Here is a 27,598-nt window from a genome sequence, read left to right as displayed (position 1 = left end):
CCCGACGGCCCCCAGCGCTGGGACACCACTTCGGAGGTAGCTGTGCGCTTTACAAATACTGGTATTTCCTTTTATTTCATTTCAATGTGCAGGACTGTAAGGCAGCCGAGCACCAACATTAATAAAAGGTTAAGCGCTCAGACTGTGGCACTGCTGGCTGCCACATGCTGATCAGTGTCAATCTATCAATTTGTGTGAGTAAATACTGAAAATACACCTGTGATCCTACCACATTGGGTGGCAGAAGCGATGGTTCTAATTTATTTTTTCCTAAAATGTATCCCTTCTCGTTTTTAGAGTGGCGATGATGAAGACTACAAAAGAATTTACACAAAGAAAATTAAGCCGCGACTCAAATCTGAAGATTTAGCAGAAATGGAACATACAGAGACAGAAAATCAAAGTCGCACCATAACTGTCACAAGGAAAGTCACTGCGTATACTGTGGATGTTATGGGGTCAGAAGGAGCTAGCAACATCGACAGCGACAGTCCTGAGTTCAAGATAAAGATTCCGAGGCAAGAATTTACAGAACGGTCCAGAATGGAATTTGAGACACCTACAGGGAAAACTGTGATCCGAACAGCTAACATGTCTGGGAAAAGCTTGCAGATCAAAGACGGCAGCGCAGGCATGCAAACTGCACATGGTGGCATCATTGTCTCTGGTCCGACAGAGTTCACTCATAGGATTGTTGATTCTGGCACGACAGAAAAAGACTGGAAAGCGGGAAAGCCAGCTGTGACAGTTTCAGGGTTCCACAGCCACATGACCACATCTTCCAGAGTTGTGAGAGACGGTAAAAACATACAGATGGATATCTCGTCCCCAGGGGTGAGGACAACGGAAATCCAATTACCAAGTATTGATGTTAGCCAAGAAAATGCCAAGTCTGTCCAAATCGAGGTACCTGGAATGAATATTCCTGGGTCAAAATTCCAAAGCTCAACTGTTGCTGGGGGCACAGGAGCCCAAATTGGCACAGGAAATTTCAATGTTGTTGGTATAAGCAAGTTTTCAAAGTTTGGTACTTCTGATACACAGATACAAGGCCCTGGGGTTCCAATGACTCAAAAGGTTGGCATGCAGACTCCCCCTGTCAGCATTTCAAGGCCTCCCCTCGAGGGTGCTGGACCTGGCTCAGGGGTTGCCATTTCAGCCTCACAAGTTGATGTCAAGGTTCCGACAGTTGCAACTCCTACAATTGAAAGACATGGACCTAAGACTCCAGGGGCTACTGTTGATCTTGGACTCCCTGTTGCCGAACTCTCAATGGCACAAGGAAACTCTGGCATTGAGACTTCTACAATGGATTTACAAGGTCCTAGAATGGGTGGTGACAAAATTGCTCCAGGACTGAATGTAGACATGAGAGGAGAGGAAAGAACAATCAAAGTGCCCACATTAAAGGTGCCAAAATTTGGCTTCTCTGAACCTAAAGTGGAAGATCCAGTTGTTAAACTGCCACAAAAAGAGACTGTTTCTTCACCAAATGTACAGGTGAATATCAAGCCCCCCACAGTTGACAGTTCTGGAATACAATTAGCTGGCGTTAGCACAAATCAGATAGATATTCAGGTTCCTGGTGTTGACGTCAGTGGTCCAAATGTTAATAATGACCCTTCCAAAGGAACAATAACTATGCCCAAATTTAAGATGCCAAAATTTGGTTTCTCAAGTTTGCAAGGTGAAGGGCACAATTTACAAGCAGACCTTTCTGTTCCCAAGATAGGGATCGAGGCACCAGACATTTGCACTAAAGGTAAAGTAAAACAAGCAGTGATCTCAGTAAATGTGCCCAGTGTGTCAATGCCAGACACCGATATGAATGTGAAAGGCTCAGTACTAAAGGGAGGAGTGGGTTTAATTGGCAGTAAACCAGAAGGTGATTTCAAGGGTCCGAAAGTGGATATGAATCCCCCTGAGATTGATATTCAGACTCCCAGTCTTGATGTCCAGGGTCCTAAAATAAACATAAAAGAGCCCAAATTCAAGGCGCCATCTATGAACCTTTCCAAGGTGTCTCCTCCTGATGTTGACTTACAGGTGAAAAGTGCTGAATGGAAGGGTGCTGCAGATATATCTGGTTCAAAATTTGAAGGTAATTTGAAGGGTCAAAAAGTTGGCCTTAAAGGCCCAGAAATAAATCTTGAAGCCCCAGAAGTAAACATAGAGCTTCCCAAAGGAAAAGGAAAATTCACAACAGAAATTTCTGGCTCGAAATTAAAAGGCAACCTGAAAGGTCCTAAGACAGATGTTGAGGCTCCTGAGCTTGACCTTCAAGCTCCCAGGCTTGCTATCCATGGACCTGAAGTAAACCTGAAAGATCCCAAATTTAATGTCACTTCAGTGAATGTTGATTTGCCTAAAATCTCTATGCCTGATGTAGATCTTAATCTTAAAGGTCCCACGTTGAAGGGCGATGCAGATCTTTCAGGTACTACAGTCGATGGTGATCTTAAAGGCCCCAAAGTTAATATTAAAGGGCCGGCAATTGAAGTTTGTGCACCCAATATACATACAGAGGTGCAAGAGGAAAAAGCAAAATTCAAAATTCCCAAACTTGGCATTCCCAAATTTGGTGTGTCTAGCCAAAAGATAGGGGCACCAGAAATTGATGTGACCATCTCCAAAACTGACATTAAAGTTTCTGGTCCAAACCTAGAAACTGATTCACCAAAAATAGATAATGAAGGCCCAGAAGGAAAAATGAAAGGAGCCAAGTTTATCATGCCATCAATGTATTTGCCAAAATCTTCCATCCCAGACATAGACTTACAAATGAAAGGGCCCAAATGGAAGGGAGGTGTTGAGGTATCTGGGCCTAATCTTGAGGGTGACTTAAAATGTCCTAACATTGATATCAAGGCTCCTGATCTTTCTCTGAAAGCTCCAGATTTAGACATTGAGGCTCCTGACATGAAGGTGAAAGATCCCGACTTTGAAATGCCTTCCATCCATCTACCTAAAGTGTCTATGCCTGACTTGGACTTAAACATGAAAGACCCCAACTGGAAAGGTGGTGCTAATCTGTCAGGCACTTCAATTGAAGGGGATCTGAGAGGTCCTAAAGTTGACATCAAGCCTAAAATGTCAATGCCTAATGTTGATTTTAACATTAAAGGTCCAAAATTTACAGGAACTGCTGATGCCTCTAGTCCAAAGTTAAAAGGTGATGTAGACATTCCTACAGTCGATATCAAAGGTGCTGGAATTGATGTTGGTTCACCTCACATAGACATAGAGGATCCAGAGGCAAAAGGAAAATTCAAAATTCCTAAATTTGGCTATCCCAAATTTGGCATCTCCAGTCCAAAGGTGGATGGAGTTGACATCGATGTTAACCTACCAAAAAGTGATATTGACATTTCTTGTCCAAAGATGGACATTGACACTCCAGAACTAGACATTGAAGGCCCAGAAGGAAAAGTAAAAGGTGGCCAGTTTCAAATGCCCTCCATGCATATGCCCAAAGTCAACATGCCTGACATGGACTTTCATATGAAAGGCCCCAAGTGGAAGGGAGGTGCTGATATTTCTGGGCCTAAAATTAAAGGTGATCTAAAAGGTCCTAACATTGAAATTGAGGCTCCTGATCTTTCTCTCAAAGCCCCTGATTTAGACATTGAAGGGCCTGATATAAAGGTGAAAGATCCCAAGTTCAAGATGCCTTCCATGCATCCACCTAAAGTGTCTATGTCCGATTTTGACTTAAATATAAAAGGTCCCAACTGGAAAGGAGGCGCAGATCTCTCAGGCCCTTCAATTGAAGGGGATCTGAAAGGTCCTCAAGTTGACATCAAAGGTCCAAAAATTGATGTTGAAGCTCCGGATGTAGATATTGAAGGTCCTGAAGGGAAATTGAAAGGTTCCAAATTTAAGATGCCTTCCATGAATTTTCAAAAGCCCAAAATATCAATGCCTGATGTTGATTTTAACATTAAAGGCCCTAAATGGAAAGGCAGTGCTGATGCCTCCGGTCCAAAGCTAGAAGGTGATGTAGACCTCCATACTGTCGACATCAAAGGGCCTGAAATTGAGGTTGGTCCCCCAAATATAGATATAGAGGTTCCAGAGGCGAAGGGAAAATTCAAAATGCCTAAATTTGGCCTTCCCAAATTTGGCATGTCCGGTCCAAAAGGGGATGGAGTTGATATCGATGTTAACCTACCAAAAAGTGATATTGACGTTTCTTGTCCAAAGATGGACATTGACACACCAGAAATAGACATTGAAGGCCCAGAAGGAAAAGTAAAAGGTGGCAAGTTTCAAATGCCCTCCATGCATATGCCCAAAGTCCACATGCCTGACATGGACTTTCATATGAAAGGCCCCAAGTGGAAGGGAGGTGCTGATATTTCTGTCCCTAAAATTAAAGGTGATATAAAAGGTCCTAACATTGAAATTGAGGCTCCTGATCTTTCTCTCAAATCCCCTGATTTAGACATTGAAGGGCCTGATATAAAGGTGAAAGATCCCAAGTTCAAGATGCCTTCCATGCATCCACCTAAAGTGTCTATGCCCGATTTTGACTTAAATATAAAAGGTCCCAACTGGAAAGGAGGCGCAGATCTCTCGGGCCCTTCAATTGAAGGGGATCTGAAAGATCCTCAAGTTGACATCAAAGGGCCAAAAATTGATGTTGAAGCTCCGGATTTAGATATTGAAGGTCCTGAAGGGAAATTGAAAGGTTCCAAATTTAAGATGCCTTCCATGAACTTTCAAAAGCCCAAAATCTCAATGCCTGATGTTGATTTTAACATTAAAGGCCCTAAATGGAAAGGCAGTGCTGATGCCTCCGGTCCAAAGCTAGAAGGTGATGTAGACCTCCCTACTGTCGACATCAAAGGGCCTGAAATTGAGGTTGGTCCCCCAAATATAGATATAGAGGTTCCAGAGGCGAAGGGAAAATTCAAAATGCCTAAATTTGGCCTTCCCAAATTTGGCATGTCCGGTCCAAAAGGGGATGGAGTTGACATCGATGTTAACCTACCAAAAAGTGATATTGACATTTCTTGTCCAAAGATGGACATTGACACACCAGAAATAGACATTGAAGGCCCAGAAGGAAAAGTAAAAGGTGGCAAGTTTCAAATGCCCTCCATGCATATGCCCAAAGTCCACATGCCTGACATGGACTTTCATATGAAAGGCCCCAAGTGGAAGGGAGGTGCTGATATTTCTGTCCCTAAAATTAAAGGTGATCTAAAAGGTCCTAACATTGAAATTGAGGCTCCTGATCTTTCTCTCAAAGCCCCTGATTTAGACATTGAAGGGCCTGATATAAAGGTGAAAGATCCCAAGTTCAAGATGCCTTCCATGCATCCACCTAAAGTGTCTATGCCCGATTTTGACTTAAATATGAAAGGTCCCAACTGGAAAGGAGGCGCAGATCTCTCGGGCCCTTCAATTGAAGGGGATCTGAAAGATCCTCAAGTTGACATCAAAGGGCCAAAAATTGATGTTGAAGCTCCGGATTTAGATATTGAAGGTCCTGAAGGGAAATTGAAAGGTTCCAAATTTAAGATGCCTTCCATGAATTTTCAAAAGCCCAAAATGTCAATGCCTGATGTTGATTTTAACATTAAAGGCCCTAAATGGAAAGGCAGTGCTGATGCCTCTGTTCCAAAGCTAGAAGGTGATGTAGACCTCCCTACAGTCGACATCAAAGGGCCTGAAATTGAGGTTGGTCCCCCAAATATAGATATAGAGGTTCCAGAGGCGAAGGGAAAATTCAAAATGCCTAAATTTGGCCTTCCCAAATTTGGCATGTCCGGTCCAAAAGCTGATGGAGTTGACATCGATGTTAACCTACCAAAAAGTGACATTGACATTTCTTGTCCAAAGATGGACATTGACACACCAGAAATAGACATTGAAGGCCCAGAAGGAAAAGTAAAAGGTGGCAAGTTTCAAATGCCCTCCATGCATATGCCCAAAGTCCACATGCCTGACATGGACTTTCATATGAAAGGCCCCAAGTGGAAGGGAGGTGCTGATATGTCTGGGCCTAAAATTGAAGGTGATCTAAAAGGTCCTAACATTGATATTGAGGCTCCAGATTTAGACATTGAAGGGCCTGATATAAAGGTGAAAGATCCCAAATTTAAGATGCCTTCTATGCGTGTACCTAAAGTGTCTATGCCCGATTTTGACTTAAATATAAAAGGTCCCAACTGGAAAGGAGGCGCAGATCTCTCAGGCCCTTCAATTGAAGGGGATCTCAAAGGTCCTCAAGTTGACATCAAAGGTCCAAAAATTGATGTTGAAGCTCCGGATTTAGATATTGAAGGTCCTGAAGGGAAATTGAAAGGTTCCAAATTTAAGATGCCTTCCATGAATTTTCAAAAGCCCAAAATGTCAATGCCTGATGTTGATTTTAACATTAAAGGCCCTAAATGGAAAGGCAGTGCTGATGCCTCTGTTCCAAAGCTAGAAGGTGATGTAGACCTCCCTACAGTCGACATCAAAGGGCCTGAAATTGAGGTTGGTCCCCCAAATATAGATATAGAGGTTCCAGAGGCGAAGGGAAAATTCAAAATGCCTAAATTTGGCCTTCCCAAATTTGGCATGTCCGGTCCAAAAGCTGATGGAGTTGACATCGATGTTAACCTACCAAAAAGTGACATTGACATTTCTTGTCCAAAGATGGACATTGACACACCAGAAATAGACATTGAAGGCCCAGAAGGAAAAGTAAAAGGTGGCAAGTTTCAAATGCCCTCCATGCATATGCCCAAAGTCCACATGCCTGACATGGACTTTCATATGAAAGGCCCCAAGTGGAAGGGAGGTGCTGATATGTCTGGGCCTAAAATTGAAGGTGATCTAAAAGGTCCTAACATTGATATTGAGGCTCCAGATTTAGACATTGAAGGGCCTGATATAAAGGTGAAAGATCCCAAATTTAAGATGCCTTCTATGCGTGTACCTAAAGTGTCTATGCCCGATTTTGACTTAAATATAAAAGGTCCCAACTGGAAAGGAGGCGCAGATCTCTCAGGCCCTTCAATTGAAGGGGATCTCAAAGGTCCTCAAGTTGACATCAAAGGTCCAAAAATTGATGTTGAAGCTCCGGATTTAGATATTGAAGGTCCTGAAGGGAAATTGAAAGGTTCCAAATTTAAGATGCCTTCCATGAATTTTCAAAAGCCCAAAATGTCAATGCCTGATGTTGATTTTAACATTAAAGGCCCTAAATGGAAAGGCAGTGCTGAAGCCTCCGGGCCCAAGCTAGAAGGTGATGTAGACCTCCCAACAGTCGACATCAAAGGGCCTGAAATTGAGGTTGGTCCCCCAAATATAGATATAGAGGTTCCAGAGGCGAAGGGAAAATTCAAAATGCCTAAATTTGGCCTTCCCAAATTTGGCATGTCCGGTCCAAAAGGGGATGGAGTTGACATCGATGTTAACCTACCAAAAAGTGATATTGACATTTCTTGTCCAAAGATGGACATTGACACACCAGAAATAGACATTGAAGGCCCAGAAGGAAAAGTAAAAGGTGGCAAGTTTCAAATGCCCTCAATGCATATGCCCAAAGTCCACATGCCTGACATGGACTTTCATATGAAAGGCCCCAAGTGGAAGGGAGGTGCTGATATTTCTGGGCCTAAAATTAAAGGTGATCTAAAAGGTCCTAACATTGAAATTGAGGCTCCTGATCTTTCTCTCAAAGCCCCTGATTTAGACATTGAAGGGCCTGATATAAAGGTGAAAGATCCCAAGTTCAAGATGCCGTCCATGCATCCACCTAAAGTGTCTATGCCCGATTTTGACTTAAATATAAAAGGTCCCAACTGGAAAGGAGGCGCAGATCTCTCAGGCCCTTCAATTGAAGGGGATCTGAAAGGTCCTCAAGTTGACATCAAAGGTCCAAAAATTGATGTTGAAGCTCCGGATGTAGATATTGAAGGTCCTGAAGGGAAATTGAAAGGTTCCAAATTTAAGATGCCTTCCATGAATTTTCAAAAGCCCAAAATATCAATGCCTGATGTTGATTTTAACATTAAAGGCCCTAAATGGAAAGGCAGTGCTGATGCCTCCGGTCCAAAGCTAGAAGGTGATGTAGACCTCCCTACAGTCGACATCAAAGGGCCTGAAATTGAGGTTGGTCCCCCAAATATAGATATAGAGGTTCCAGAGGCGAAGGGAAAATTCAAAATGCCTAAATTTGGCCTTCCCAAATTTGGCATGTCCGGTCCAAAAGGGGATGGAGTTGACATCGATGTTAACCTACCAAAAAGTGATATTGACATTTCTTGTCGAAAGATGGACATTGACACACCAGAAATAGACATTGAAGGCCCAGAAGGAAAAGTAAAAGGTGGCAAGTTTCAAATGCCCTCCATGCATATGCCCAAAGTCCACATGCCTGACATGGACTTTCATATGAAAGGCCCCAAGTGGAAGGGAGGTGCTGATATTTCTGTCCCTAAAATTAAAGGTGATCTAAAAGGTCCTAACATTGAAATTGAGGCTCCTGATCTTTCTCTCAAAGCCCCTGATTTAGACATTGAAGGGCCTGATATAAAGGTGAAAGATCCCAAGTTCAAGATGCCTTCCATGCATCCACCTAAAGTGTCTATGCCCGATTTTGACTTAAATATAAAAGGTCCCAACTGGAAAGGAGGCGCAGATCTCTCGGGCCCTTCAATTGAAGGGGATCTGAAAGATCCTCAAGTTGACATCAAAGGGCCAAAAATTGATGTTGAAGCTCCGGATTTAGATATTGAAGGTCCTGAAGGGAAATTGAAAGGTTCCAAATTTAAGATGCCTTCCATGAATTTTCAAAAGCCCAAAATGTCAATGCCTGATGTTGATTTTAACATTAAAGGCCCTAAATGGAAAGGCAGTGCTGATGCCTCTGTTCCAAAGCTAGAAGGTGATGTAGACCTCCCTACAGTCGACATCAAAGGGCCTGAAATTGAGGTTGGTCCCCCAAATATAGATATAGAGGTTCCAGAGGCGAAGGGAAAATTCAAAATGCCTAAATTTGGCCTTCCCAAATTTGGCATGTCCGGTCCAAAAGCTGATGGAGTTGACATCGATGTTAACCTACCAAAAAGTGACATTGACATTTCTTGTCCAAAGATGGACATTGACACACCAGAAATAAACATTGAAGGCCCAGAAGGAAAAGTAAAAGGTGGCAAGTTTCAAATGCCCTCCATGCATGTGCCCAAAGTCCACATGCCTGACATGGACTTTCATATGAAAGGCCCCAAGTGGAAGGGAGGTGCTGATATGTCTGGGCCTAAAATTGAAGGTGATCTAAAAGGTCCTAACATTGATATTGAGGCTCCAGATTTAGACATTGAAGGGCCTGATATAAAGGTGAAAGATCCCAAATTTAAGATGCCTTCTATGCGTGTACCTAAAGTGTCTATGCCCGATTTTGACTTAAATATAAAAGGTCCCAACTGGAAAGGAGGCGCAGATCTCTCAGGCCCTTCAATTGAAGGGGATCTCAAAGGTCCTCAAGTTGACATCAAAGGTCCAAAAATTGATGTTGAAGCTCCGGATTTAGATATTGAAGGTCCTGAAGGGAAATTGAAAGGTTCCAAATTTAAGATGCCTTCCATGAATTTTCAAAAGCCCAAAATGTCAATGCCTGATGTTGATTTTAACATTAAAGGCCCTAAATGGAAAGGCAGTGCTGAAGCCTCCGGGCCCAAGCTAGAAGGTGATGTAGACCTCCCTACAGTCGACATCAAAGGGCCTGAAATTGAGGTTGGTCCCCCAAATATAGATATAGAGGTTCCAGAGGCGAAGGGAAAATTCAAAATGCCTAAATTTGGCCTTCCCAAATTTGGCATGTCCGGTCCAAAAGCTGATGGAGTTGACATCGATGTTAACCTACCAAAAAGTGACATTGACATTTCTTGTCCAAAGATGGACATTGACACACCAGAAATAGACATTGAAGGCCCAGAAGGAAAAGTAAAAGGTGGCAAGTTTCAAATGCCCTCCATGCATATGCCCAAAGTCCACATGCCTGACATGGACTTTCATATGAAAGGCCCCAAGTGGAAGGGAGGTGCTGATATGTCTGGGCCTAAAATTGAAGGTGATCTAAAAGGTCCTAACATTGATATTGAGGCTCCAGATTTAGACATTGAAGGGCCTGATATAAAGGTGAAAGATCCCAAATTTAAGATGCCTTCTATGCGTGTACCTAAAGTGTCTATGCCCGATTTTGACTTAAATATAAAAGGTCCCAACTGGAAAGGAGGCGCAGATCTCTCAGGCCCTTCAATTGAAGGGGATCTCAAAGGTCCTCAAGTTGACATCAAAGGTCCAAAAATTGATGTTGAAGCTCCGGATTTAGATATTGAAGGTCCTGAAGGGAAATTGAAAGGTTCCAAATTTAAGATGCCTTCCATGAATTTTCAAAAGCCCAAAATGTCAATGCCTGATGTTGATTTTAACATTAAAGGCCCTAAATGGAAAGGCAGTGCTGAAGCCTCCGGGCCCAAGCTAGAAGGTGATGTAGACCTCCCTACAGTCGACATCAAAGGGCCTGAAATTGAGGTTGGTCCCCCAAATATAGATATAGAGGTTCCAGAGGCGAAGGGAAAATTCAAAATGCCTAAATTTGGCCTTCCCAAATTTGGCATGTCCGGTCCAAAAGGAGATGGAGTTGACATCGATGTTAACCTACCAAAATGTGATATTGACATTTCTCGTCCAAAGATGGACATTGACACACCAGAAATAGACATTGAAGGCCCAGAAGGAAAAGTAAAAGGTGGCAAGTTTCAAATGCCCTCCATGCATATGCCCAAAGTCCACATGCCTGACATGGACTTTCATATGAAAGGCCCCAAGTGGAAGGGAGGTGCTGATATTTCTGGCCCTAAAATTAAAGGTGATCTAAAAGGTCCTAACATTGAAATTGAGGCTCCTGATCTTTCTCTCAAAGCCCCTGATTTAGACATTGAAGGGCCTGATATAAAGGTGAAAGATCCCAAGTTCAAGATGCCTTCCATGCATCCACCTAAAGTGTCTATGCCCGATTTTGACTTAAATATAAAAGGTCCCAACTGGAAAGGAGGCGCAGATCTCTCAGGCCCTTCAATTGAAGGGGATCTGAAAGGTCCTCAAGTTGACATCAAAGGTCCAAAAATTGATGTTGAAGCTCCGGATGTAGATATTGAAGGTCCTGAAGGGAAATTGAAAGGTTCCAAATTTAAGATGCCTTCCATGAATTTTCAAAAGCCCAAAATATCAATGCCTGATGTTGATTTTAACATTAAAGGCCCTAAATGGAAAGGCAGTGCTGATGCCTCCGGTCCAAAGCTAGAAGGTGATGTAGACCTCCCTACAGTCGACATCAAAGGGCCTGAAATTGAGGTTGGTCCCCCAAATATAGATATAGAGGTTCCAGAGGCGAAGGGGAAATTCAAAATGCCTAAATTTGGCCTTCCCAAATTTGGCATGTCCGGTCCAAAAGGGGATGGAGTTGACATCGATGTTAACCTACCAAAAAGTGATATTGACATTTCTTGTCCAAAGATGGACATTGACACACCAGAAATAGACATTGAAGGCCCAGAAGGAAAAGTAAAAGGTGGCAAGTTTCAAATGCCCTCCATGCATATGCCCAAAGTCCACATGCCTGACATGGACTTTCATATGAAAGGCCCCAAGTGGAAGGGAGGTGCTGATATTTCTGTCCCTAAAATTAAAAGTGATCTAAAAGGTCCTAACATTGAAATTGAGGCTCCTGATCTTTCTCTCAAAGCCCCTGATTTAGACATTGAAGGGCCTGATATAAAGGTGAAAGATCCCAAGTTCAAGATGCCTTCCATGCATCCACCTAAAGTGTCTATGCCCGATTTTGACTTAAATATAAAAGGTCCCAACTGGAAAGGAGGCGCAGATCTCTCGGGCCCTTCAATTGAAGGGGATCTGAAAGATCCTCAAGTTGACATCAAAGGGCCAAAAATTGATGTTGAAGCTCCGGATTTAGATATTGAAGGTCCTGAAGGGAAATTGAAAGGTTCCAAATTTAAGATGCCTTCCATGAATTTTCAAAAGCCCAAAATGTCAATGCCTGATGTTGATTTTAACATTAAAGGCCCTAAATGGAAAGGCAGTGCTGATGCCTCTGTTCCAAAGCTAGAAGGTGATGTAGACCTCCCTACAGTCGACATCAAAGGGCCTGAAATTGAGGTTGGTCCCCCAAATATAGATATAGAGGTTCCAGAGGCGAAGGGAAAATTCAAAATGCCTAAATTTGGCCTTCCCAAATTTGGCATGTCCGGTCCAAAAGCTGATGGAGTTGACATCGATGTTAACCTACCAAAAAGTGACATTGACATTTCTTGTCCAAAGATGGACATTGACACACCAGAAATAGACATTGAAGGCCCAGAAGGAAAAGTAAAAGGTGGCAAGTTTCAAATGCCCTCCATGCATATGCCCAAAGTCCACATGCCTGACATGGACTTTCATATGAAAGGCCCCAAGTGGAAGGGAGGTGCTGATATGTCTGGGCCTAAAATTGAAGGTGATCTAAAAGGTCCTAACATTGATATTGAGGCTCCAGATTTAGACATTGAAGGGCCTGATATAAAGGTGAAAGATCCCAAATTTAAGATGCCTTCTATGCGTGTACCTAAAGTGTCTATGCCCGATTTTGACTTAAATATAAAAGGTCCTAACTGGAAAGGAGGCGCAGATCTCTCAGGCCCTTCAATTGAAGGGGATCTCAAAGGTCCTCAAGTTGACATCAAAGGTCCAAAAATTGATGTTGAAGCTCCGGATTTAGATATTGAAGGTCCTGAAGGGAAATTGAAAGGTTCCAAATTTAAGATGCCTTCCATGAATTTTCAAAAGCCCAAAATGTCAATGCCTGATGTTGATTTTAACATTAAAGGCCCTAAATGGAAAGGCAGTGCTGATGCCTCAGTTCCAAAGCTAGAAGGTGATGTAGACCTCCCTACAGTCGACATCAAAGGGCCTGAAATTGAGGTTGGTCCCCCAAATATAGATATAGAGGTTCCAGAGGCGAAGGGAAAATTCAAAATGCCTAAATTTGGCCTTCCCAAATTTGGCATGTCCGGTCCCAAAGCTGATGGAGTTGACATCGATGTTAACCTACCAAAAAGTGACATTGACATTTCTTGTCCAAAGATGGACATTGACACACCAGAAATAGACATTGAAGGCCCAGAAGGAAAAGTAAAAGGTGGCAAGTTTCAAATGCCCTCCATGCATATGCCCAAAGTCCACATGCCTGACATGGACTTTCATATGAAAGGCCCCAAGTGGAAGGGAGGTGCTGATATGTCTGGGCCTAAAATTGAAGGTGATCTAAAAGGTCCTAACATTGATATTGAGGCTCCAGATTTAGACATTGAAGGGCCTGATATAAAGGTGAAAGATCCCAAATTTAAGATGCCTTCTATGCGTGTACCTAAAGTGTCTATGCCCGATTTTGATTTAAATATAAAAGGTCCCAACTGGAAAGGAGGCGCAGATCTCTCAGGCCCTTCAATTGAAGGGGATCTCAAAGGTCCTCAAGTTGACATCAAAGGTCCAAAAATTGATGTTGAAGCTCCGGATTTAGATATTGAAGGTCCTGAAGGGAAATTGAAAGGTTCCAAATTTAAGATGCCTTCCATGAATTTTCAAAAGCCCAAAATGTCAATGCCTGATGTTGATTTTAACATTAAGGGCCCTAAATGGAAAGGCAGTGCTGAAGCCTCCGGGCCCAAGCTAGAAGGTGATGTAGACCTCCCTACAGTCGACATCAAAGGGCCTGAAATTGAGGTTGGTCCCCCAAATATAGATATAGAGGTTCCAGAGGCGAAGGGAAAATTCAAAATGCCTAAATTTGGCCTTCCCAAATTTGGCATGTCCGGTCCAAAAGGAGATGGAGTTGACATCGATGTTAACCTACCAAAATGTGATATTGACATTTCTCGTCCAAAGATGGACATTGACACACCAGAAATAGACATTGAAGGCCCAGAAGGAAAAGTAAAAGGTGGCAAGTTTCAAATGCCCTCCATGCATATGCCCAAAGTCCACATGCCTGACATGGACTTTCATATGAAAGGCCCCAAGTGGAAGGGAGGTGCTGATATTTCTGGCCCTAAAATTAAAGGTGATCTAAAAGGTCCTAACATTGAAATTGAGGCTCCTGATCTTTCTCTCAAAGCCCCTGATTTAGACATTGAAGGGCCTGATATAAAGGTGAAAGATCCCAAGTTCAAGATGCCTTCCATGCATCCACCTAAAGTGTCTATGCCCGATTTTCACTTAAATATAAAAGGTCCCAACTGGAAAGGAGGCGCAGATCTCTCGGGCCCTTCAATTGAAGGGGATCTGAAAGATCCTCAAGTTGACATCAAAGGGCCAAAAATTGATGTTGAAGCTCCGGATTTAGATATTGAAGGTCCTGAAGGGAAATTGAAAGGTTCCAAATTTAAGATGCCTTCCATGAATTTTCAAAAGCCCAAAATGTCAATGCCTGATGTTGATTTTAACATTAAAGGCCCTAAATGGAAAGGCAGTGCTGATGCCTCTGTTCCAAAGCTAGAAGGTGATGTAGACCTCCCTACAGTCGACATCAAAGGGCCTGAAATTGAGGTTGGTCCCCCAAATATAGATATAGAGGTTCCAGAGGCGAAGGGAAAATTCAAAATGCCTAAATTTGGCCTTCCCAAATTTGGCATGTCCGGTCCAAAAGCTGATGGAGTTGACATCGATGTTAACCTACCAAAAAGTGACATTGATATTTCTTGTCCAAAGATGGACATTGACACACCAGAAATAGACATTGAAGGCCCAGAAGGAAAAGTAAAAGGTGGCAAGTTTCAAATGCCCTCCATGCATATGCCCAAAGTCCACATGCCTGACATGGACTTTCATATGAAAGGCCCCAAGTGGAAGGGAGGTGCTGATATGTCTGGGCCTAAAATTGAAGGTGATCTAAAAGGTCCTAACATTGATATTGAGGCTCCAGATTTAGACATTGAAGGGCCTGATATAAAGGTGAAAGATCCCAAATTTAAGATGCCTTCTATGCGTGTACCTAAAGTGTCTATGCCCGATTTTGATTTAAATATAAAAGGTCCCAACTGGAAAGGAGGCGCAGATCTCTCAGGCCCTTCAATTGAAGGGGATCTCAAAGGTCCTCAAGTTGACATCAAAGGTCCAAAAATTGATGTTGAAGCTCCGGATTTAGATATTGAAGGTCCTGAAGGGAAATTGAAAGGTTCCAAATTTAAGATGCCTTCCATGAATTTTCAAAAGCCCAAAATGTCAATGCCTGATGTTGATTTTAACATTAAAGGCCCTAAATGGAAAGGCAGTGCTGAAGCCTCCGGGCCCAAGCTAGAAGGTGATGTAGACCTCCCTACAGTCGACATCAAAGGGCCTGAAATTGAGGTTGGTCCCCCAAATATAGATATAGAGGTTCCAGAGGCGAAGGGAAAATTCAAAATGCCTAAATTTGGCCTTCCCAAATTTGGCATGTCCGGTCCAAAAGGGGATGGAGTTGACATCGATGTTAACCTACCAAAAAGTGACATTGATATTTCTTGTCCAAAGATGGACATTGACACACCAGAAATAGACATTGAAGGCCCAGAAGGAAAAGTAAAAGGTGGCAAGTTTCAAATGCCCTCCATGCATATGCCCAAAGTCCACATGCCTGACATGGACTTTCATATGAAAGGCCCCAAGTGGAAGGGAGGTGCTGATATGTCTGGGCCTAAAATTGAAGGTGATCTAAAAGGTCCTAACATTGATATTGAGGCTCCAGATTTAGACATTGAAGGGCCTGATATAAAGGTGAAAGATCCCAAATTTAAGATGCCTTCTATGCGTGTACCTAAAGTGTCTATGCCCGATTTTGACTTAAATATAAAAGGTCCCAACTGGAAAGGAGGCGCAGATCTCTCAGGCCCTTCAATTGAAGGGGATCTCAAAGGTCCTCAAGTTGACATCAAAGGTCCAAAAATTGATGTTGAAGCTCCGGATTTAGATATTGAAGGTCCTGAAGGGAAATTGAAAGGTTCCAAATTTAAGATGCCTTCCATGAATTTTCAAAAGCCCAAAATGTCAATGCCTGATGTTGATTTTAACATTAAAGGCCCTAAATGGAAAGGCAGTGCTGAAGCCTCCGGGCCCAAGCTAGAAGGTGATGTAGACCTCCCTACAGTCGACATCAAAGGGCCTGAAATTGAGGTTGGTCCCCCAAATATAGATATAGAGGTTCCAGAGGCGAAGGGAAAATTCAAAATGCCTAAATTTGGCCTTCCCAAATTTGGCATGTCGGGTCCAAAAGGGGATGGAGTTGACATCGATGTTAACCTACCAAAAAGTGATATTGACATTTCTTGTCCAAAGATGGACATTGACACACCAGAACTAGACATTGAAGGCCCAGAAGGAAAAGTAAAAGGTGGCAAGTTTCAAATGCCCTCCATGCATATGCCCAAAGTCCACATGCCTGACATGGACTTTCATATGAAAGGCCCCAAGTGGAAGGGAGGTGCTGATATGTCTGGGCCTAAAATTGAAGGTGATCTAAAAGGTCCTAACATTGATATTGAGGCTCCAGATTTAGACATTGAAGGGCCTGATATAAAGGTGAAAGATCCCAAATTTAAGATGCCTTCTATGGATGTACCTAAAGTGTCTATGCCTGATTTTGACTTAAATATAAAAGGTCCCAACTGGAAAGGAGGCGCAGATCTCTCAGGCCCTTCAATTGAAGGGGATCTCAAAGGTCCTCAAGTTGACATCAAAGGTCCAAAAATTGATGTTGAAGCTCCGGATTTAGATATTGAAGGTCCTGAAGGGAAATTGAAAGGTTCCAAATTTAAGATGCCTTCCATGAATTTTCAAAAGCCCAAAATGTCAATGCCTGATGTTGATTTCAACATTAAAGGCCCTAAATGGAAAGGCAGTGCTGAAGCCTCCGGGCCCAAGCTAGAAGGTGATGTAAAAGTGCCTACAATAGATATTAAAAGTCCTGAAATTGAGGTTGGTTCCCCAAATATAGATCTAGAGGTTCCAGAGGTGAAGGGAAAATTCAAAATGCCTAAATTTGGCTTTCCCAAATTTGGCATGTCCGGTCCAAAGGTGGGTGGACTTGAAATAGATGCTAACCTCCCCAAAAGTGATATAGACATTTCTGGTCCAAAGATTGACATTGACACACCACAAATAGATATCAAAGGCGCAGAAGGAAAAGTGAAAGGCAGTAAGTTTAAGATGCCCAACTTGCATTTGCCTAAAGTCCACATGCCTGACATGGACTTTCATATGAAAAGCCCCAAGTGGAAGGGAGGTGCTGATATTTCTGGGCCTAAAATTGAAGGTGAGCTTAAAGGTCCTAGCATTGATATTGATGCTCCTGATCTTTCTCTCACAGCTCCAGATGTAGACATTGAAGGGCCTGATATAAAGGTGAAAGATCCCAAGTTCAAGATGCCTTCCATGCATCCACCTAAAGTGTCTATGCCCGATTTTGACTTAAATATAAAAGGTCCCAACTGGAAAGGAGGCGCAGATCTCTCAGGCCCTTCAGTTGAAGGGGACCTGAAAGGTCCTAAAGTTGACATCAAAGGTCCAAAAATTGATGTTGAAGCTCCGGATGTAGATATTGAAGGACCTGAAGGAAAATTGAAAGGTTCCAAATTTAGGATACCACCCATGAATGTTCACATGCCCAAAATGTCAATGCCTGATTTTGATGTTAACATGAAAGGCCCAAAATGGAAAGGAAGTGCTGATGCCTCTGGTCCAAAGCTAGAAGGTGATGTAGACCTCCCTACAGTCGACATCAAAGGGCCTGAAATGGAGGTTGATCTCCCAAATATAGATATGGAGGTTCCAGAGGCGAAGGGAAAATTCAAAATGCCTAAATTTGGCCTTCCCAAATTTGGCATTTCTGGTCCAAAGGTGGATGGACTTGACATTGATGCTAACCTCCCCAAAAGTGACATTTCCGGACCAAAGATTGACATTGATACACCAGAAATAGACATTGAAGGCCCAGAAGGAAAAGTAAAAGGTGGCAAGTTTAAAATGCCCTCCATGCATATGTCCAAAGTCCACATGCCTGACATGGACTTTCATATGAAAGGCCCCAAGTGGAAGGGAGGAGCTGATCTTTCTGGGCCTAAAATTGAAGGTGATCTAAAAGGTCCTAACTTTGATATTGAGGCGCCTGATCTTTCTCTCAAAGCTCCAGATTTAAACATTGAAGGGCCTGATATAAAGGTGAAAGATCCCAACTTTAAGATGCCTTCCATGCATCCACCTAAAGTGTCTATGCCCGATTTGGACTTGAATATAAAAGGTCCTAACTGGAAAGGTGGTGCAGATCTCTCAGGCCCGTCAATCGAAGGGAATCTGAAAGGTCCTTACGTTGACATCAAAGGTCCAGAAATTGACGTTGACGCACCAGATGTAGATATTGGAGGCCCTGAAGGAAAATTGAAAGGTTCCAAATTTCATATGCCTTCCATGAATTTTAACATGCCCAAAATGTCAATGCCTAATGTTGATTTTAACATTAAAGGCCCTAAATTGAAAGGAAGTGCTGATGCCTCTAGTCCGAAGATAGAAGGCGATGTAGACGTTCCCTCAGTCGATATCAAAGGTCCTGAAATAGAGGTTGGCACTCCAAATGTAGACATGGAGGTTCCAGATGCGAAGGGAAAATTCAAAATGCCTAAATTTGGCCTTCCCACATTTGGCATGTCTGGTCCGAAAGGGGATGGATGTGAAATTGATGTTAACCTCCCCAAAAGTGATTTTGACATTTCCGGTCCAAAGATTGACATTGATGCACCAGAAATAGACATTGAAGGCCCAGAAGGGAAAGTAAAAGGTGGCAAGTTCAAAATGCCCTTCATGCATATGCCCAAAGTCAACATGCCTGACATGGACTTTCATATGAAAGGCCCCAAGTGGAAGGGAGGTGCTGATATTTCTGGGCCTAAAATTGAAGGTGATCTAAAAGGTCCAAACATTGATATTGAGGCTCCAGATTTAGACATTGAAGGGCCTAATATAAAGGTGAAAGATCCCAAGTTTAAGATGCCTTCCATGCATCCACCTAAAGTGTCTATGCCCGATTTGGACTTGAATATAAAAGGTCCCAACTGGAAAGGAGGTGCAGATATCTCAGGCCCTTCAATTGAAGGGGATCTGAAAGGTCCTCAAGTTGACATCAAAGGTCCAAAAATTGATGTTGAAGCTCCAGATCTAGATATTGGAGGTCCTGAAGGAAAATTGAAAGGTTCCAAATTTCAGATGCCTTCCATGAATTTTAACATGCCCAAAATGTCAATGCCTGATTTTGATGTTAACATTAAAGGCCCTAAATGGAAAGGCAGTGCTGATGCTTCTGGTCCAAAGTTAGAAGGGGACCTAGACCTTCCAACAGTTGATATCAAAAGTCCTGAAATTGAGGTCGGCTCACCAAATATAGACATGGAGATTTCAGATGCAAAGGGAAAATTCAAAATGCCTAAATTTGGCTTTCCCAAATTTGGCATCTCTGGTCCAAAGGTAGATGGAGGTGAAATTGATGTTAACCTCCCCAAAAGTGATATTGGCATTTGTGGTCCAAAGGTAGACATTGACACACCAGAAATAGACATTGAAGGCCCAGAAGGAAAAGTAAAAGGTAGCAAGTTCAATATGCCCTCCATGCACATGCCCAAAGTCAACATGCCTGACCTGGACTTTCATATGAAAGGCCCCAAGTGGAAGGGAGGTGCTGATATTTCTGGGCCTAAAATTGAAGGTGATCTAAAAGGTCCTAACATTGAGGCTCCTGATCTTTCTCTCAAAGCTCCAGATTTAGACATTGAAGGGCCTGATATAAAGGTGAAAGATCCAAAGTTTAAGATGCCTTCCATGCATCTATCTAAAGTGTCTGTGCCCGATTTTGACTTAAATATAAAAGGCCCCAACAGGAAAGGTGGTGCAGATCTGCCAGACCCTTCCATCGGCGTAGATGTTTCTGGTGCTAAAATAGAAGGAGGTGTGAGGGTACCTGAATTGGACATTGGTGTTCCAAAGTTAGATCTAGAAGTACCGGAAGTGAAGACTAAAAAACATAAATTTAGATTTCCGAAGTTCAATTTTTCAGGTTCGAAGGCCCAGGCACCAAGCATCGATGTCAAGTCTCCCAATATGGATATGGATGTTTCGGGCCCCAAAATCAATCTCAGTGCACCAGATGTGGGCATTGAGGTACCAGAAGGGAAAATAAAAAGCCCTAAATTCAAGATGCCTTCTTTAAACATTTCATCACCTAAAGTTTCTATGCCAGATGTGGAACTAAATCTGAAGGGGCAAAAGCTAAAGGGGGGTGCTGATTTATCCGGTCCAACATTAGAAGGGGACCTTAAAGGTCCAAAAGTTCATATCAAAAGTCCAGAATTAGAGGTCGGTACACCAGATCTAGATGTGGATAGTACAGGAGCCAAAGGAAAAGTAAAAATGCCCAAGTTCAACCTTCCTAAATTTAAATTTTCTGGTCTTAAGTCAGAAGAATCAGAGCTTGGGGTAAAGTTGCCTAAAGGTGATATTGATCTAGTTAGTCCTAAGGTAGACATTAAAGCTCCAGAAATTGATGTTGAAGGCCTTGATGGAAACTTGAAGGGTGGCAAATTCACACTGCCTTCAATGACTGTTAATTTACCGAAGGTATCGCTGCCAGATACTGACTTAAATATTAAGGGTTCAAAATGGAAGGGTGATGCAGATATTTCTGTGCCAAAGCTTGAAGGTGATTTGAAAGGCCCAAAAGTTGATATCAAGTGTCCTGAAATTGATGTCACTGCTCCCGATATAAACATAGAAGGCCCAGAAGGAAAGTTAAAAGGTCCCAAGTTTACCTTATCATCAATGCATGTGCCTAAAGTCACTGTTCCTGATTTTGATCTCAACTTGAAAGGCCCTAATTGGAAAGGAGGGGATGTAGAGATATCTGGTCCCAAACTGGAAGGTGAGTTGAAGGGACCAAATGTTGACCTCAGGGGCCCAGATGTTGACATCAGTGCCCCTGATATAGATGGACTAGATGGTAAAGTGAAAGGTCCAAAGTTAAAGATGCCATCAATTCATGTGCCTCAAATCTCTGCGCCACACTTTGACATAAACCTGAAAGGCTCTAAATATAAAGGGGATGTAGATGTTTCTGGGCCAAAGCTTGAAGGAGACTTGAAAGGGAGAAAGGTTGAAATGAAGGGCCCTGAATTTGAGGTCCATGCCCCTGATATAGAAGGTCCAGATGGAAAAGTGAAAGGTCCTAAGTTTAAACTGCCTTCAATACCAGTGCCAGATGTTGACCTCAACTTGAAAGGCCCTAATTGGAATGGAGGAGATGTAGACATATCTGGTCCTAAATTGGAAGGTGAATTGAAGGGACCAAATGTTGTCTTTCAGGGCCCAGACATTGACTTCAATGCACCTGATATAGACATAGAAGGACTAGGTGGTAAAGTGAGAGGTCCAAAGTTAAAAATGCCATCAATTCAAATGCCTAAAGTTTCTGTGCCTGACTTTGACCTGAAGCTGAAAGGTCCACATTGGAAAGGAGGAGATGTAGACATTTCTGGTCCCAAATTGGAAGGGAATTTAAAGGGACCTGAACTTGATATAAAGAGCCCAGAAGTTGACCTAGAACATCCAGACATTGACATTGAAGGTCCGGAAGCAAAGGCTAAATTCAAAATTCCCAAATTTAAGATTCCTAAATTTGATATATCTCATTCTAAACTGGATGGTTCTGACATTGATGTACAACTTCCTAAAGGGGATCTTGACATTTCCGGTACAAAGGTGGATATGAACGTCCCAGATGTAGATCTTGAATGCCCTGAAGGAAAGATGAAAGGTCTCAATTTTAATATGCCCTCGATGAATATGCCTGGCATTGACATAAACCTGAAAAGCCCTAAATGGAAAGGGGATGTAGATATTTCTGGGCCAAAGCTTAAAGGTGATATGACAGGGCCAAAGGTTGATATCAAAGGCCCCAAGATTGATGTCTGTACCCCAGATATGGACATCGAAGGTCCAGATGGTAAGGTGAAAGGTCCTAAGTTTAAAATGCCATCATTGCATACTCCTAAAGTCTCCATGCCAGATTTTGACCTGAACTTGAAAGGACCTAATTGGAAAGGAGGAGATGTTGACATTTCTGGACCCAAATTAGAAGGTGATTTCAAAGGTCCAGCTGTTGATGCAAAATTACCAAAAGGTGAACTTAACATTACTGGTCCGAAATTGGATGTTGATGCTTCAGGCATAGAACTAGAAGGTCCGGAAGGTAACGTGAAACTTCCCAAGTTTAAGATGCCTTCGATGGATGTGAAGCTCCCTACAGTTTCCATGCCAGACATTGACATGAAAGGTCCCTCTTGGAAGGGTGGCATGGATATTTCAGGCCCAAACATTGAGGGTCCCAGTGTTAAATTCCCAGATGTTAATGTTGAAACACCAGATATAGACATTAAAGGCCCTGAAGGACAAATAATAATGCCAAAATTTAAGTTACCAAAATTTAAAAGCCCTGAAATGGACATAAGTGCAGGCATTCCACATGGTGACGTTGACCTATCTGGCAAAATAGGTGGAGATTTTAAAGGACCCAAATTAGATATGGACATTCACATACCTGATGCAAAACTCAAAGGTGGGAAATTAGACACAACAGGCCTTGATGTAGAACTTAAGAAACCAAACATTGATTTTTCTGGCCCTAAAATAACCACTCCCAAAGTGGACTTGAATGCTCCCAGTCTTAAGATAGATGTGGATACTCCAGATATAGGCCTTGAAGGTCTGGAAGGAAATGTTAAAATTCCCAAAGTGAAGAAAGGAATGTTTGGGTTTGGAGTGAAAGCTCCCAAACCGGATGTAGTTTCTCCTTCGTTTGAAGTGAGTGCCCTAGAAGGAGAAGTGAATGTTGGGAGTCCAGATGTAAACATAGGAGGAAAAGCGAAGAAAGGAAAATTTAAGATGCCCAAATTTCATATGAGTGGCCCCAAAATAAAGGGCAAGAAAGGTGGCTTTGATGTTAGTGTCCCTGATACTGATGCTGATGTACACCTAAAGTCCCCCGATTTAGATGTAGACATTAGTGGACCTGAAGCCACACTTAAAGGCGATCTTAACGTCAAAGCTCCAAAAACAAAGAAAGCTTTGTTTGGGAAGATGCATTTTCCAGATGTTGAGTTTGATATAAAGTCTTCTAAATTTAAATCAGAAGGTTCCCTATCAAGTCCTAAGATTGAGGGAGAAATAACCTCCCCTGATTTTGATATTTCTTCACAAAATAAGAAAGCTGAAATCAAGTCTCCAGGAATTGATTTGTCTGCTAGTGGCAGTGGGAGTCTGCCTGATGTAAGTATGGAAGGTCCGGACATAAAACTGAAAAAGTCTAAGTTCAAACTGCCCACTTTTAGCATGTCTGGTCCCAAAGGCAGTATGGATGTGCCTGGTTCCAAAATGGAAGCTGATTTAAAAGCACCCAGTGTTAATGTGAACCTGGATGCACCAGACATCAAAGGACCTAATCTAAAGCTTTCTGGACCTAAGATTGAGATGCCATCTGTTAATGTGTCTGATCCAAAAATCTCAGTGCCGGAGTCTGAATTAAATCTTAAAGGACTAACTGTCGAAGGTGATCTTGATTTGTCTAAAGATTTAAAAGATCCACATGTGGTCCTTGATGCCCCTACAGTGTCTGTCAAAGGATTTGGAGGGAAGTTTCAGATTCCCAAACATGGCATTAAGGGACCTGGCTTGCAGGAAGTAAATGGCAGTGTTGAAGTGAAACTTCCCAAGGGTGATATTGATTTGTCTGGTACAAAGATTAGAGGTGGGACAGGAGTTCCTAGTCTAGATGTAAATGTTGAAGCCTCCGATTTGAACATTAAAGGACCTACATTACATGCACCAACTCTGGCAGTCTCAGGGCAACAGTTATCTGCCTCTGACCTCAACCTGAAAGGACCCAAAATCAAGGGAGACCTTAATATGTCTGGTATTATTCAGAGACCAACTTTAGCTGTAGATGCTTCTGATGATGCTACTTTGAAAGGTTTTGAAGGAAACCTTAAAATGCCCAAAATTGGTTTGTCCGGTCCAGAGGTGCAGGGAACAGATGCGGACCTCCATGTGGTGTTACCAAAGGGCGATATTGACATCTCTGGGCCCAAGATTCAAGGTAGCATAGGTGTGCCTGATATCAAGTCAAATGTTGAGGCACCAGACATAAATCTGAGCGGTCCGAAATTAAAAGGTGATTTCAGTGTTGACAGTGGCCATGAAGTGTCAAAGGTTGAAGTGGGTCTTCCAAGTCTGAGGATGAGCAATGATAAAGGAAAGCTCAAAATGCCAGAAGGGGAATTACCAAGATTTGGCCTGCCTGGGACAAAAATTGAGGGACTTGATAACACCCAGGGCCTTCAAAATGAGATGTCATCTATTGGCATATCCACCAAAGGGCATGCTTTGAAAGAGCCAACACTCAAAGGAGATTTGTCTGGCAGGGTTAAAGTTCCTGTGCTTGACATTGCAGGTCCAGGTATAAATATTAGTGGTGGTTCACAAATGAACATTAAAGGTCCTATTGTGGATTATCAGGCCTCACAGGTTCCACAGTCGTCAGATGTTAATGTTAAACTACCAAAGGTTACAGGGGGCTTCCAGATATTTGGACCAAAGGTTACAAGTGAGTTAAAAAGCCTGAATGCCGGAGCCCGGGGTCATGTGTCTGTGCCACAAGGAAAATTAGAAAGTCCATCAGGCACTGTGACATTTCCCAAGTTAAAAATGCCCAAGTTCACATCTGCCGGGCCTGAATTAAGTGGGAGAGAGGTTGGCGTTGATGTTAATTTCCCCAAACCAGACATTAGCATACAAGCTGGTAAGGTAGAAGGTGACTTTGAAGAGCAGGACATTAAATTGAAAAAGTCAAAAATGAAAATGCCCAAGTTTAATTTTTCCAGGCAGAAGGGGAAAGGAGACATTAGTGTGGAGCCTCCAGAGGCCTCTATAACTTTATCTGGCTTAAAGGGTGAATTAGAAAGTTCCAAAGCAAGTCTAGGTTCCACAGAGGGTGGTCTTGAAGAAACCAACATATCTGCAGACTTACAAGGCACTGCGTTATCCCCGAAAGCCAAGTCTTCAACATTTGATTTTTCGCTGTTCCGCAGTAAGAAGCCTCGGCACAGATCGTCTTCGCTGAGTGATGATCGAGATCTGTCCCCGCCGACTACACCAAGTGGAATGCTTGAAGCCAAGGGCGGCACAGCCTCCATTGAAAGGGAGAAGGGTAAAGGCAAGCACTCAAAGCTAAAGTTTGGCACTTTCGGTGGCTTGGGATCTAAAACGAAGGGTTCCTATGAAGTGACATTTAGTGATGAGGACATGGGGAACACTGAGAGCAGTGGTGTGTTGCTGGCATCCAAGAAGTCTCGAATTTCTTCATCTTCCAGTAATGACAGTGGCACAAAGGGTGGCGTCCAGCTTCCAAATGTAGAGCTGACAGTAGCAAAAAAGAAAGAGTAAAATTCTAGTGCGTGTACATAAGTATATAAATATATATATAAATACATATATATCATTTGTGCGTTTTGTATATAAACAACATAAGTGTCCTTCCAAAGCTTGGCAATAAAACAGTGGCTGTACTGAAAGTGGTCCACGGTCACAGACATGAAAAGGGTTCCTTTGTGCACAAGATGCTTGGTTCAAACACTGAAAAGAGCCAACATTTATTGAAGATAACTGTAAGCCTTGCACAAAATGTTCCTGGTATCACTCAGAGTATAATATGCAAAGTCGCCGTCCACACACCGGCTTGATATATATATATTTTTTATTAATAATTTGTCATTTCACTGAGCTTTGTATGTCAGTGCCTATTTCTGAAAATAATATTTTCACCTTTAGTCAGGGCTTACTGTGCGCTTGGAGAAATGATTTATTAAAAACACTGTAAAATTTATGGATCATGTGGAGACAGTGCCGTGCCTCCTTCAGATTTTTGCATATTTTCATGCAAACAGAAGTTTGGTCTGGTTTTTGGTGCGCGCCAGAACTCCCTATAGAATCCCCTATATTTTTGTAATTTTATTTTTGTCCGCAAGAACCTAGCCCCATCTTTTTCTTATACATGGGAAGGTGGAATTAGCTGGCACTTCCAAACCAGGAAAAAAATTACCAACAGGATTTTGGAATTTGTAGAATAATCGTTCATCTGCGGTGTCTCAACAGATCCATACTTTGCCTCTTTTCATCATACTTGTAATATAAAAAGACTATCCCTTTCTGGACTGCAGTAGGTGGATTTGCAGCTGCCATTCTTCTGATACTCATCTTAGATTCTGTTAATAAATTTGTCTTGATTTCGAAACCTATCAGCACTTTACTGGCAAATGGATAAGGAATGTAAGATTGATCTTGTAAAATGCAAATAAACTGTTTTATTAACCTAAGAGTTTAGGCTCTGTCTCACTTATGTTTCTCACAATAATGTAAAATGGTTTTATTCCTCTACACAATTTTCATCCAAAAATGTTCTTAAGGAGCTTATGTTATTGTGGTTGCATGCCTTTCTGGTTTGCTGCTTTAGTTGGACAAATACACATTTTTCGTCTATCAGGTATATGTATATGTACAAAGTTACTACAGAAAAAGAAACCAGCATTACCTCTGCACATTTTCAATCTACTGTTGCATCCCTATTTTATTGTTCTGTGCTTCACCATTAGTTTACCATTATGAAGGCAGTTTGTGAGGCCTATGCTTTAGAAATGTTAGTTTTGATGTCTTACACTCACACAGACGCCATAATTTGCAGCATGTGCTACTGTAGTGTACTTTACGTGCTGTGCACACTGCTTACATCTAGTGTTGGGCTTGGAAGTTTACAAACTGTTTATCTTCAAATGAATTTTGGTTTCGCAGTAACTCGTGATGCCACTCTACACAGGAATCGCCACACATCTCCTACAGAGACTTCAGACCATACACAACGCTGCAGCCAGACTCCTTTTCTGCCTTCTCCAATGAATCCACATCACACCCCACATTAGGCAACTCCACTGGCTCCCTATACAGAAGAGATGCCATTTTAGGCTGCTGACCTATGCACATAAGACTCTACACAACCAAGGACCCACCTACATTAAGAACCGACTTAACTTCCACCAACCATCGATAATAATACTATGCTCTGCCTCCCTTTCACTTGCCCATACTCCCCGCATCTACTGAAGCAGAAGTGGAGGACACTACTTCTGCCACATCGCAACAAAGACCTGAAACAGCCCCCCATGCAACTCCGAACCATCACCTCACTTCCACAACTTTGAATGGCCCTCACGACCTGGCTGTTCGAATAAGCCTCTGGAACCTGCAGGCACATGGATACCCTATTGGGTGATTAGCCGTGTTTTATAAATCCTGATAGATTGATGATCCGGACACAGTCACCACCCTTGATTGGTTTGTGCCACTGTCAGCAGAAGATGTGCTTCAATGGCTTCCCACTTCAGACTGAAGGCAAGATTTTGGCAGCGGAGGACTGGGGCACCGATAA

At 42.5% G+C, this 27,598-nt stretch overlaps 1 protein-coding gene across 1 annotated transcript in view; it reads left to right on the top strand.

The window, feature by feature from the left end:
• The window catches only part of AHNAK (AHNAK nucleoprotein), a 113,021-nt gene extending 86,529 nt beyond the window's left edge, over nucleotides 1–26,492 (top strand). Inside the window, exon 5 of the mRNA XM_085626051.1 lies at nucleotides 298–26,492. Coding sequence (XP_085482177.1) covers nucleotides 298–25,563 — 25,266 coding nt within the window. The 3' untranslated portion in view covers nucleotides 25,564–26,492. The remainder of the gene's footprint in view (nucleotides 1–297) is intronic.
• The last annotated feature ends 1,106 nt before the right edge of the window (nucleotides 26,493–27,598 follow it).

The sequence above is a fragment of the Triturus cristatus genome, chromosome 9 (genome assembly GCF_964204655.1).
Source record: "Triturus cristatus chromosome 9, aTriCri1.1, whole genome shotgun sequence".
Lineage (NCBI taxonomy): Eukaryota > Metazoa > Chordata > Amphibia > Caudata > Salamandridae > Triturus > Triturus cristatus.
The sequence above is the reverse complement of the archived record's forward strand: the minus strand, read 5'-3'. Positions and strand labels throughout refer to the sequence as shown.